This window comes from Palaemon carinicauda, chromosome 43 (assembly GCF_036898095.1).
Source record: "Palaemon carinicauda isolate YSFRI2023 chromosome 43, ASM3689809v2, whole genome shotgun sequence".
NCBI lineage: Eukaryota > Metazoa > Arthropoda > Malacostraca > Decapoda > Palaemonidae > Palaemon > Palaemon carinicauda.
The window spans coordinates 21,335,618-21,348,668 of NC_090767.1; the positions used below are offsets into that span (position 1 = coordinate 21,335,618).

Here is a 13,051-nt window from a genome sequence, read left to right on the forward strand (position 1 = left end):
ACGTCATCGGCGGCCTGGGAATTCATTAAACCCAACCAATTAACTTCTCGAACGGCGCTTCCGTCCTTTTATTTAACTCATATCAGGAGCAACTGATCCCGTGACCATCACCACCACAAACCTCAGCCAGTATGTCCAAAGACAGCCACCGTCGTGGAAACCTTCACCAGTAGTCTCTAACGCGCATGTGCAAACAAATTATAATGATACCCTCCACCACCAACAAAACTAAATCTCTTACCATTATAGGACTGTCAAGGCAAATCTAATTCTTTTTAAATAACCACACAAATAAATACTCATTTGAAACTATGGTAGATCGAGACGTTCCTTGATGGGCAAAATTACTCCAATTCGATAAGCAGATCGTTTCACAATCACATCCCTTTCTCCCTTGTACGTCATACCAGACTTTATTGGTTTGTACCTCGGTGTGACATTTCTAACTTTCTTATCTTTACCCTTATCTGCCAGCAAGACTTCTGCTAACTTCCAATTATCCCCTACTTGCAAGTTACGCTTTTCTACATGCCATTTTTGACGTATCAGCATCGTGGGGAAAAAAGTCACGCATCCATTTTCTCCAAAAAGTATCTGTTATGCCTTCATGAAATTTCAATCTTGAGTCCTGACTAGGGAAGCGTTCAAATTCTCCTTTCAGGACTGCATTTTGTGTACGCCCAAGCAAAAGATCATTTGGGCAAAGATACCTTCCTAGTTCGGGATCGCAGCCGGGTTTTATACCAATGGGTCTTTCATTTAGTAAATTTGCAATTTCATAAAGGGTGGTTTGTAATTTACTGAAAGTTAAAATGTTATCACCAATAGCTATGGTCAAACTCCTTTTGACAGATTTGATAAGACTCTCACTGACTCCATTTTGCCAAGGTGCATCAGCAGAAGCATTGAAGATCCACTTTATTTTAAAAATCTCTGTTGCATTCCTTAGTTCCTTCTCAGCAGCAGTTAATTGGGTACCCCTATCAGAATATATTTCTTTAGGACATCCTCGGAGTGATACAAATCCACGGAGCCCATCAAGGAAATCTTTTGCACTGTAACCCTCAATTAGATCTAAATGAACTGCACGGGTCGATAAACAATTAAAGATTACCCCATAGGCTTCACCTTTAGTTCTACCCTTAACCGTATCCCTGATAAAGAAAGGTCCATATAAATTAAGAGCATTATAAGGGTTTTAGACTTGCCCGGCTATTTCCTTTGTCAACTTCCTACAGGTTACGCATTTAAATTTTACGGACTTGATCATGTTCCGAACTCTTGGTACCCAAAACTTAGATTGAATTTTCGCAAGGGTGTTTTCCACTCCAGAATGAAATTGACGATGCATGGTTTTTACATATAATTTGACAAATTCATGATCAGGAGAGAATAATACAAACCCATCCTGATCATAATTGTTCTTTAAACATCCTTATTTACACTAGGGCCAAGTCTGCGATATCTGGAATCCCAATCTTTACCAAGTCTGGATTGAATTTCTCTCACCCACAACATCTCTGCTTGAGAGATTTCATCTATATTAGGAGTTTGAAATATTCCCTTGAACGATTTAAATTTGAAAGCCTAAAGGACTCTACTAGTGACTCTGAGCAATTTTTCACTACTTTCAAATCTTGATATTTGAAACACTAAAGACATTTGTACAGTATTCACAGTAAAACAAGCGTGCGAAACAAAGACACCCACCCTGTCAGGCAAATCACCAATATGATCTTTCCTTATTGGCCACTTACTGATTGGGAGAGTAAGGAACGCCGGCCCCATTCGCCAGATTGATTCTTGACCCAAATCGATCGGCTTAGCAGGTTTGGTGGTCAAGTCTGCTGGGTTGTTATCACCTGAAACCCACGACCATTCTCCCACATCGGTTTTACTTTGAACTTCAGCAATTTTTGGAGCAGTAAAGGTGCCAAAGCCATAGCTTTCTTTCTGAATCTGGGCACGAACTATTGCAGAATTAACAATGCGCATCATCATCAAGTACTGAGTGTTCGATGTCGAACGGCCGTGGCCCTCTGCACAAAACTTCTCCATTCATTCCGGTCTTGAGCCTTCCTTTCCAACTCCACCATCGTTAGCCCGCACATCTTGATATTGTCACTCAATCTAGTTTTAGGCCTTCCTCTCGTTCTTGTACCATAGACTGATCCAATTAGTAGCGTTCTTTCCAGAGTATTGTGTTTCCGAACCTGGTGTCCAATAAAAGTTAGTTTTCTTTCATCCAAAATGTCAAGTAATCTTTTTTCGATATTGATCTTTTGTAGAACTTCCACGTTAGTCTTTTTCTCAATCCAGCTTATCCTCACGACTCTTCTGTAACACCATAGTTCAAAACTTTCTAATCTTTTCCGATCTGTAGCTTTTAAAACCCAACATTCTGAGCCGTATGATGCGATGGGGAAAACAAGTGATTTGAGAAGCCGCTTCTTTGTGCATCACCGATTCAAATTCAAAATCCATTTCCTTCACTATAGTTTCTCTCATTCTAGCTGCCACTAAGGCCCCACATAGTTCAATCTGGGGAATGGACAACTGTTTGAGTGGTGCAAGCCTAGATTTTGCCATTAGCAACCTGGAACAGCATCCTCCATCAGACAATTCCCATCCGACAATTCCCATCGCACATAAGCACATGTGTAACAGTTAGTTATCACATGTTTAAAACACATGACGTAATATGTCATTGTGGATGAAGATGCTAGCGTGAGATTTGCTGTAGTCAGATAAAATCATAACAGGATGTATTTTGCATCCCTCAGCAATGTAACATTTTTCTGAAGCATAAACACAAATGCATGCCGTGTGAAAGATTGTGTCGTCACCGGCTGCAGGTGTCTTCCTAGACAAATGTAAAGTTTACATATTGTGTTTAAATGCTGAGACAACTAAACATACGATATCTGTGATATCGATATTTCAGGCAGTTCTTATCTATACTTCACCTGAATTGGTCATCCGACCAAACCAGCTATACTCCTGTGATGGAGATGTTTAACACTTGTTTTTAGAGAATAAACCATTTTAAAGTTACAATGCTGGACTTTAATTCAAGACTCAACATCTCAAACAACACATACTCAATGTGTTAATAACAGTAGCACACTAATACATGCTCCATATGCAGAATTAGACCCATCAGAGAAAACCACCAGCATTGGTTTACCGATGGTACCTTCTACTTTGACACACCTAGGGAAGCTGAGAGACTGAAGCTCAAACAACATCTGGAAATAACTTAACCACTCATTCCTAATATCTGTCGACACTGCACTATCCCAATCATAATGGCTAACTTTTCCTTCGATCACCTCTGTCCTGGAAATTAGTTGTCTCATCATCAATTTAGCTCTTAAAGTTACCAAGCAAACTAGCCCCAAAGGATCATACCGAGATGCGATTTGACTTAACAACATTCTTCTAGTTAAATACTGTGGCACATTAACCATGAGATCATCTGACGCAAAGTTAGGTTCAGTATGAATGTTCCTATGCTTTGGAGAAAAATTTATTTGAACTTCATATACTAACCGGTCTCTATGAGGATCCCACACAATTCCTAAAACCTTTTCCTTTTCCCTTTTAGTCCCTTTAACATTGGGATTCTCATGATTTGCATTGCCACATAAAATCCAATGCTTAATTTTAAAACCCCCACGACCTATAATTCTTTCAATTTGTTTCATCAGTTCGTTTGCAATCTCTATGCTGTCACAGCTTCCCAATATGTCATCAACATAACTATTATTCACAATGATCTGCGTAGCTACAGGGTATTCATCCTTACTCATCTCTGCTGTTAATTTCAAAGCAAGCATAGCAATAGTTCCACTGGGTTTGTCCCCAAATGGGACACAAGTCAACGTATAATGATCTGGCTTAACATCAACCTTGAAGTCACGCCAAAGAAACCTATCACAGTGCTGGTTAAATAAGGACAGAGAGATAGTGTTATACATTTTGGCTAAATCACACACAAATGCTACTTCATTTTCTCGGAACCTAAGTAAAACACCCAAAAGTGAGTTTAGCAGGTCGGGACCCTTCGCCCACATTTCATTTAGAGAAAAATTCATATACCTAGCAGAAGAATTAAACACTATCCGAAGGGGAGTTGAGCTCGAGTCAGGCTTTAGAACTTCAGTATGGGTATGTGGAATACAGGTCCCTTATAAATGGATACGTCAAAAAACTAAAGTAATGGATATCCTTGAAACCATTAGCAAGCTCAAATGGAACTAGGCAGGGCACATTGCCAGGATGACAGACAACCGATGGACATCATGAACAACCTTCTGGACACCCCGAGGATACACAAGAAACCGAGGAAGACAAAAAACCCGCTGGCGAGATGACTTAGACCAACATAAGCAACAGTGGCACAGAATAGCTTGCGATAGAAGTCTGTGGAGGAACCTAAGGGAGGCCTACATCCAACAAAGGACTTTTGAAGGCTGAAATGATGATGATGATGATGATAACTATATACCTCATCTTCGGATAACTTCCTGGCTACCCCCCGTGAAATCCTATCATGAATTTGATTCTGATAGGACGTACAATAACCTAGTCCTATTATTATTATTACTATCCAAGCTACAACCCTAGTTGGAAAAGCAAGGTGCTATAAGCCCAGGGGCTCCAACAGGAAAAAATAGCCCAGTGAGGAAAGGAAATAAGGAAATAAATAAATGAAGAGAACAAATTAACAATAAATCATTCTAAAATAAGTAAACGTCAAAACAGACATGTCATATATAAACTATTAACAACATCAAAGACAAATATGTCATAAATAAACTATAAAAAGAAATTAAAAATAACACTTCCAGCTCTTCAACTCGCTGGAATGCAAGCAAGACCACCCTTATACAATGAGCTTAAATAAACAATATATATGTGAAATCCATAATAGAAACCAAGCAATAATATTAATCATATATTAAAATATATAATTTTATTGAAAGCATTACAAAATATGTATTCATTGGAAGAAATAATTAAAAAGAACACTTATTGCTCGCTAACTCGCTGGAACATCAGTTCTACCCTTAAAAATAAGCCTAAATAAACATAATATAAGTGAAATTAATAGCTAAAAACAAGAAATAATATTAATTAGATGTTAATAAATATAATTATATTGAAATAACTACAAAATATATAACAATTAGAAGATAAATTAAAAAGAACAGTTCTATCTCGTTAAAATAATAAGCGTAAATAACATAATATATGTGAAATTGATAGCCAAAAATAAGCATTATTATTAATTATATATTAAAATGTATAATTTTATCAAAAAAATTACAAAATATATATTAATTAGAAGAAATAATTAAAAAGAACACTGCTCGTTCCACTCGCTGGAACACCAGCGATCAGCTGAGAAATAATAACAGTAATCAGAGTGACTCGGTGAAATGCCATGACTTTACGAAGCTTATTTTAACGAATTACGTCACTTTCCTGTAACTTCCTGTATCATTACAGTAACGGGAGAACTCCTATACGTCATTTCATGGCTGTAACATCCCGGTACAGGTCAGTTTTAACCTTATTCTGTCTAATTGTTATGTCTAAAGTGATCGTGGGTTAGACCACAGCCTTCTACTATATGTGACGTGAGCTGGTGATGTTAGTCGAAACAAGGCTAGTTTAAGCTATGTACAGTTGGCTTCACTAATTCCGGCACACTGACGTCTCCTTAGCTTGTCGTGAAGTATACCGGAATTAGTGAAGGCAACTGTACATATTTTTTACGACTTTTTACTATTTTATCTTGTTTTTTTTCCTCGTTATTTTGAAGGTTTTATAGTTTATATACGAAAGATTTATTTTAATATTATTATTGTTTTTAAATGTCTGTTATTATTTCCCTTGTTTCCTTTCCTCACTGGGCTATTTTTCCCTGATGGAGCCCTTATGAGTCTTATAGCGTCCTGCTTTTCCAATTAGGGCTGTAGCTTAGCTAGCAGTAATAATAATAATAATAATAATAATAATAATAGTAATAATAAAATTAATAATAATAATAATATTAATAATAGAAATTATAATAATGATGATAATAATAATGATAATAATAATAATAATAGTAATAATAAAATTAATAATAATAATGATAATAGAAATAATAATAATAATAATAATAATAATAATAGTAATGATAATAATAATAAATCAATTTTATTTATGAGGAAAATATTTTATATCTTTGAAATATGACATTATGAAGATAGATTTACATTTTATGAAATATGATATTTAGTGATGCCTCGGTATTATTATAAACTGAGGATACTAGAGTCCTAAGGGGGTCACAACCTCCCCCATAGGTAAGTAGGTAAACATATGGCTCCTAGGTTAGGTTAGGTTGCGGAACCTCGGTTTATGTGGTGTTCTTCTGTTTGATTCCCTGGGTGTATGTATAATGACGGTAGTTTAAGGGGGTACGCAGGGGTCGTTAGCCCTCCCTTAAGTAGGTAAGGACATTGCTATTAGGTTAGGTTGTGTGGTGTTCTCGTGTAGAGGTTCTGCAGAAAAATGGACACAGTTTATATTGTACAGCGTTCACATCTTACGAACGACTAGAAAATGGGAAGAAAATTCTCATTTTCTATGCATGTTGGAGGAACTGGCCGCTGATATACAAAAGCTCCTGTTTCCCTCTTTATATGTGGACCTGTTTCCCTTATTAAATAAGGGTTTTTTTAGTCTTTACTTATGCAATTTAACAATGAATGTCAGTTTCGGACGGAGCACATTATTTACTACTGGAAAACCTATATTCTCTATCCCTCTATGGAAAACCTCTATCTATCCCATTCCGATCCGTTGCTGGGCGGAGGGATTTGCCTTTCCATGGGCACTTCCTTAGTTGTCTTCTCTATTCTAGTTCATTTATTTTGTTTAATCCTTTTTTTCCCACATTGGGTATATATATTCTTTTCTTTCCACTATTAATTCTTCCTTAAACAGAACGTTTCCTAATATCTTCTTTTCCTCCTCTTTTCCTTTTCCTCTTCTGTAGTTCTATTATTTTCCTTCTCTCGTCGCTGAGATGAGGACAGTAAAGAATGAAATGAAATAATTTTCTGACTTGATCTATAATTTTAACAATTTTACAGAGTCCGTTCTAACCAACTACAAAGATCCTAGTTTTAAAATGGATTTAATTAGAAAAATATAGGTTTTCCTCAAGTATTTCCTTTAAAATTGTTCAAAGTTCCATTAAATAAACAAGGAGCCCTTAATTAAAATTATTAGGAATATTGTACTACAGTACACATTTATCCATTTCTGTAATGTATTTATACAGTAATTCTGAATTGTATTACAGGTAGGAAAACATAGTATGAAGTGTTGCTTATATGACAGTAAAGATTAGGGTAAATGGCACTTTTCATCGCATGTTAATTTTACAAAAACATTATGAAAATAATAACCAAAGATAATATTCCTATTGTTCATGATTGTGTCTTTCCAGATAAGGGAGAATTAAGCCAGAGTGATTCTGTTATCCGCACTCATAAATTCTCGCCTCGGAAAGATCATTCTTTACCCGAGGGGAAGTTCTTGTGCCGTCAGAAGCGGAGACTTTAGCCATGGCCGCAACGAGCGTGGCAGACAAACGGGAATACTACGAGGAGCAGGAAAAGTAAGTACCGATGTTTAGTAGAAGGTCTTAAGTCTATTTGGTAACCGATGTTTACTTATAACTTAAGACTGGAGAACTTTCAAAAGGAAGAAATGAGAAATGATTTAAATAAGTGCAAAATGAAATGCGAATCGACCGAGTATTTGTTCCTACGCAAATGCAAACCCTTTGATAGGAATGTGCTTTCAGAACTTTTAGAACTTGACCTAGGTGGCGCTAGTTACTGCCTATTGGCAAGGAGACCCTACCAACCTGACATACACCACTGGGCTCTCACTTTGTTTTCAATAGCTGTAGTTACTCAGGGGATACTTTCCACTCTGTAAAGTTAGAAGAGAGTCTTTACTCATGGGAAGCAGCTCTTCTAGGGTGAAGGACACTCCAAAATCAAACCATTGTTCTCTAGTCTTAGGTAGTGCTACAGTCTCCGTACCATGGTCTTTCACTATTTTGAGTTAGAGTTCTCTTGCTTGAGGGTACACGCGGGCATACTATTCTATCTTATTTCTCTTGCTTTTGTTGTTTTGAAGTTTTCATAGGTTATTCATGAGAGATCTAATTTAATGTTGTTTCTGTTCTTAAAGTATTTTACTTTGATTGTTTATTACTTCTCTTGTAGTTTATCTATTTCCTTTCCTTACTGGGCTAGTTTTCCTTGTTGAAGGCCTTGGGCTTATAGCATCATGCTTTTCCAACTAGGGTTATAGCTTAGCTAGTAATAATAATGATAATTGGTTCTGGGGCTCTCTACTGGCTGTTTTAATCCTCTAGATAATTGGTTGGACGCTCACATTCTGCGAGGGTTTTCTGGAAGAAGGAAGGTTTAGCAGTTTCTTGATAACTTTAGCTGTATTAGTTGTCGGTTTATTTGGCTGCTGTTCCCTCTAGATAGCTTTTCTTTTTCTTTTCTTTGACAACGTAATCCTAAAAATATTGGAAGTCAGTATCAATGTGATCCCTTAAAGGAAGAAGTTTCTGCCGTTGTCATCTTTCCTTTTCTGTCTTCCCATTCCTGAACGTTTACCTGATTTTGCTGTTGTTGCTGTTGTTGTTGTTGTTGTTGTTTTTATTTTTTCAATATTAAACTTACCCGATGATCATATAGCTGTCAGCTCTGCTGCCCGACAGAAAAAACCTACGGGCGGAATACGCCAGCGATCGCTATACAGGTGGGGGTGTACATCAACAGCGCCATCTGTCGAGTAGGTACTCAAGTACTCTATGTCAACACAGAACCAATTTTCTCTCTGTCGTGCCACCGGCAAGACCTACTGAATACGCTCTTGTTTTCTGGATTGAATTTCACGTTATTTGGTGAAGTATTCATCTCTAGTTATTAGCTATCGCTGTGCAGAAGTTATCTTCAATACTTCCTTGCATTCTTTTTTGGATTTGGATTATTTGTTGACGACTTGGATAGATTTTGAATTCCCCCCTTTGACTAATTCAAGATGTCTGACCCTTCTCAAGTCCCCAAGTACAGGAAATGTAGCGCTAGGGACTGTTCAAGGCATCTTCCGAAGGCCTCTATCAATCCGCACACCGTTTGTTCCAATTGTAGGGGTAAAGCCTGTCAATTGGAAGATCGATGTGAGGAATGCGCTGGGCTTTCGGAATTCGGGTTTCAAGAATTCCTGAAATATGCACGTAGGCTAGAGAAGGATAGGCTCAGGAGGAGTTCGTCTCGCTCTATTGATTTTTCCTCTCCCCATGCCCCTCATCCTATTCCTTCCCCTGTAGTGGTTGCACCCGACCCCCCTGCTAGCTCTCATCAACCTTCAATGGCGGATATGATGCGTGCCATTCAGGCTCTAGGTGAGAGAGTCGAGTCATTGGCTAATGACCGCAATCAACTCATGGCTGATGTCAGAGAGTTGAAAGGTAAAAGTGCAGTGGGAAGTGAAGTGAGTGTCAGTGCGGTGAAAAGTGTCAGTGTTACGCATGAGGGTGCGTCTGTTCGTGCCTGTCGTCCTCCCAGTCCGGGACCTCTTGCAAGCTCCCAAGCCCAGGGGAGAAGCAATGTCGTACGACCAAAGGGTTCGACAGGCTTTAATCAGCGTACAGACGTACCCTCCGTGGTTTTGGACGTATCTTACCGAGATCGTCCCACCCACAAGAAGACGAGTGAGCCCATTTTGTCCTCGTCTGCGGAAGAGGTTTCTAGACAGAAATGATGGACCAAGGTCTCACGGCCTCTTAAGCGTAAGGTCCCTTCCGAGCTAGTCCAACGGCCCAGGTGTAGCCACTGGGTCAGTTCGGACTCGCTGCAGTCCTCCTCCGACTGCACACCTCCTAAGAGAGGCAAAGTGGTACCGCAACAGGCACTAACTCCGTCTGTTGCCGCACCCGCTGTTTTAGACCCTCAGTCTCAACGGACAGTAGCTCCGTCTGTTGCCGCTTTTGTAGACCCTAAGTGGTCTTTACTGCAGTCTATGCAGACTCAGTTAGCTGCGGTTATGCAGGAGTTTCGTGCGGAGAAGGTTGACACTGCTCCCGTTAGCCTACAACCTGCCACGGTTGTGCGCCCAGCTCACGCTGAGGCTGCCTGCTCCCACACTCCGGCTGCGGAGAAGGTTGACGCTGCACCCGTTAACCTACAACCTGCCACGGTTGTGCGCCCAGCAGACGCTGAGGCTGCCTGCTCCCACACTCCGGCTGTGAGAGCTCCTCCACCCATGCGCAGTCGACCCTGCCAGACGCATGCTGACTCCCACAGACGCACGGAGCTCTCCGTTGCCGTGCGTGAGCTACCACAACAACAGGAGGGTGGAGTTAGGCTGCCGTGTTTTGACGCGGTGCGTCAGCCTCCGCAACCCACGGTGGTCTCCGCTATCCTTCCACAGTCGGGTGTAGACTCTTTGCGCACCCACTCAGCTTTGGTTGTTGCCAGTTCTCAGACTGACCAACAGTGGCATGATGTTGGGTCCAGTGCAGCCACGCATGCACCCGTGCTGCCGGACTCAGCTGTCCAGCCCACTCCGTTGCCTCTTCCTCCTCAACATTCGGACGATGGTATCTCTGATGATGACGAAGCTGCACATCTTGACGACCAACACTCCGACATCGAAGAACCCAAGACCACGCCTCCCTCCTTAGACTTTAGGAAAGTGCTTGCGCTCTTTAAGGATTTATATCCAGACCAGTTTGTGTCTGCAGCACCACGCTCACCTCCCTCTGAGTTCGCTTTAGGCATGCAGTCAGCAGCTCCTGCCTTTACGAAGCTCGTACTCGCTCGCTCGTCCAAGAGAGCCTTAAGGGTACTGGGGGAGTGGTTGCAGTCCAAGAAGCAATTGGGAAAGACATCCTTCATGTTTCCCCCGGTCAAGCTTGCTTCCAGATCTAGCGTCTGGTATGCCACGGGAGAAGTTCTCGGCTTGGGAGTTCCTGCCTCTGTCCAGGGCGACTTCTCAAGTCTGGTAGACTCTCCCCGCAGGCTGGCTATGAGACGCTCCAAGATTTGCTGGACCCCTTCGGACATGGACCATCTTATGAAGGGAGTTTTCCGCGCTTTCGAGGTCTTTAACTTCCTGGACTGGTGTTTGGGAGCATTGAGCAGGAAGACCTCCCCTTCTGATAAGGAGACTTCCATGCTCATCATGTCCTGCATGGACAAAGCCATTAGGGATGGGTCTAGTGAGCTTGCGGCTTCTTTCGTGTCTGGGGTACTCAAGAAGCGAGATCACCTTTGCTCCTTCTTGTCAGCTGGAGTCACCCCATGTCAAAAGTCGGAGCTGATGTTTGCTCCACTCTCGAAGTGTCTCTTCCCTGAAGAATTGATCAAGGAGATTGCTGCCTCCTTGATCCAGAAAGACACCCATGACCTGGTGGCGTCATCCGCACGCAAAGTCACCCCTTTGCCCTCCGTACCTAGACCTAGGATGGACACACCAGCGTCAAGGTTCATTCCGCCCTTTCGTGGCAGAGCCTCCAGCAGAGGAGGTGCTCGTGCCGGAAGTCAACGTGGGAGTAAGAAGAAGGGTTCCAAGTCCTCTAGAGGCAGAGTCTGACTGCCACCTTCTTCAGACAGCAGTGGGAGCCAGGCTCAAGAACTACTGGCAGGCCTGGGAGAACAGGGGCGCAGACGCACAGTCTGTGAAGTTACTCAGGGAGGGGTACAAGATTCCATTCTTGCGCAAGCCCCCTCTAGCAACGACTCCCATCAACCTCTCTCCCAGGTACAGAGAGGAGGAAAAGAGGCTAGCTTTACAGCAAGAGGTGTCTCTCTTACTACAAAAGGGAGCGGTAGTCATAGTCCGGGACCATCAATCCCCGGGCTTCTACAACCGCCTCTTCTTAGTGCCGAAGAAGACAGGAGGGTGGAGACCGGTGCTAGACGTCAGTTCTCTGAATGTCTTTGTCACAAAGCAGACGTTCACCATGGAGACGACAAAGTCGGTTCTAGCATCGGTCAGGAAGGAAGACTGGATGGTCTCGTTAGACCTAAAGGACGCGTACTTTCACGTCCCCATCCACCCAGATTCCCAACCTTTTCTAAGGTTCGTTTTCGGGAAGGTCGTATACCAGTTCCAAGCCCTGTGCTTTGGCCTAAGCACGGCACCTCTAGTTTTTACCAAACTGATGAGGAATATTGCCAAATTCCTGCATTTAGCAAACATCAGAGCCTCCCTCTATTTGGACGACTGGCTTTTAAGAGCTGCGTCAAGTCGTCGCTGTCTGGAGAATCTACAGTGGACTCTAGATCTGACCAAGGAATTGGGTCTCCTGGTCAATATAGAAAAGTCCCAACTCGTCCCATCCCAAACTATAGTTTACCTAGGAATGGAGATTCAGAGTCAAGCTTTTCGGGCTTTTCCGTCGGCCCCCAGAATCAGTCAAGCCCAAGAATGCATCCAGTCCATGCTGAAGAAGGACCGGTGTTCGGTCAGACAGTGGATGAGTCTGATAGGGACACTTTCATCACTGGACCAGTTCATCGCGTTAGGGAGACTCCACCTTCGCCCCCTGCAGTTTCACTTAGCTGCTCACTGGAGAAAGGACAAGACGCTAGAAGCGGTCTCAGTTCCTATTTCCGAGAAGATGAAGTCATCACTGACTTGGTGGAAGAACAACATTCTCCTCAGGGAGGGTCTGCCACTGGCTGTTCAGACCCCCGACCACCTTCTCTTCTCGGACGCATCACACGGGCTGGGGTGCAACGTTGGACGGTCGGGAATGCTCGGGCACGTGGAATGCGGTTCAATGCGAGTTACACATCAACTGCAAGGAGCTACTGGCAGTTCATCTGGCCTTGAGAAGCTTCAAGTCCCTCCTTCTAGGCAAGGTGGTGGAGGTGAACTCCGACAACACCACAGCACTGGCGTACATCTCCAAGCAAGGAGGGACTCATTCGATGAAGTTGTACGAGATCGC

At 42.0% G+C, this 13,051-nt stretch overlaps 2 protein-coding genes and 1 long non-coding RNA gene across 3 annotated transcripts in view; 1 reads left to right on the forward strand and 2 right to left on the reverse strand.

Annotated features, from left to right (window-relative positions):
* Window positions 1-514: 514 nt before the first annotated feature.
* On the reverse strand, window positions 515-1,995 carry LOC137633749 (uncharacterized). The gene is made up of 2 exons (XM_068365994.1): window positions 1,793-1,995; window positions 515-1,154 (listed from the first exon to the last, which is right to left on the reverse strand). Exons 1-2 carry the CDS (start codon window positions 1,993-1,995, stop codon window positions 515-517), a joined length of 843 nt encoding a protein of 280 aa, XP_068222095.1.
* Window positions 1,996-3,101: 1,106 nt separating this feature from the next.
* LOC137633750 (uncharacterized) lies at window positions 3,102-3,980 on the reverse strand. Its single transcript, XM_068365996.1, has one exon. The coding sequence runs from the start codon at window positions 3,978-3,980 to the stop codon at window positions 3,102-3,104; it is 879 nt and encodes a 292-aa protein (XP_068222097.1).
* Window positions 3,981-5,421: 1,441 nt separating this feature from the next.
* The window catches only part of LOC137633657 (uncharacterized), a 244,598-nt gene continuing 236,968 nt past the window's right edge, over window positions 5,422-13,051 (forward strand). The window contains exons 1-2 of the long non-coding RNA XR_011042341.1: window positions 5,422-5,565; window positions 7,511-7,681. This is a non-coding gene — a long non-coding RNA (uncharacterized lncRNA). The remainder of the gene's footprint in view (window positions 5,566-7,510; window positions 7,682-13,051) is intronic.

Bases quoted from the DNA above. Each gene is read 5' to 3' on its own strand.
- LOC137633750 (XM_068365996.1), bottom strand. From the start codon at position 3,980: ATGTATAACACTATCTCTCTGTCCTTATTTAACCAGCACTGTGATAGG.
- LOC137633749 (XM_068365994.1), bottom strand. From the start codon at position 1,995: ATGCGCATTGTTAATTCTGCAATAGTTCGTGCCCAGATTCAGAAAGAA. The intron at 1,155-1,792 runs GCGAATGGGGCC...TTTCTTTATCAG, and splicing joins TTGGGTCAAGAATCAATCTG to GGATACGGTTAAGGGTAGAA.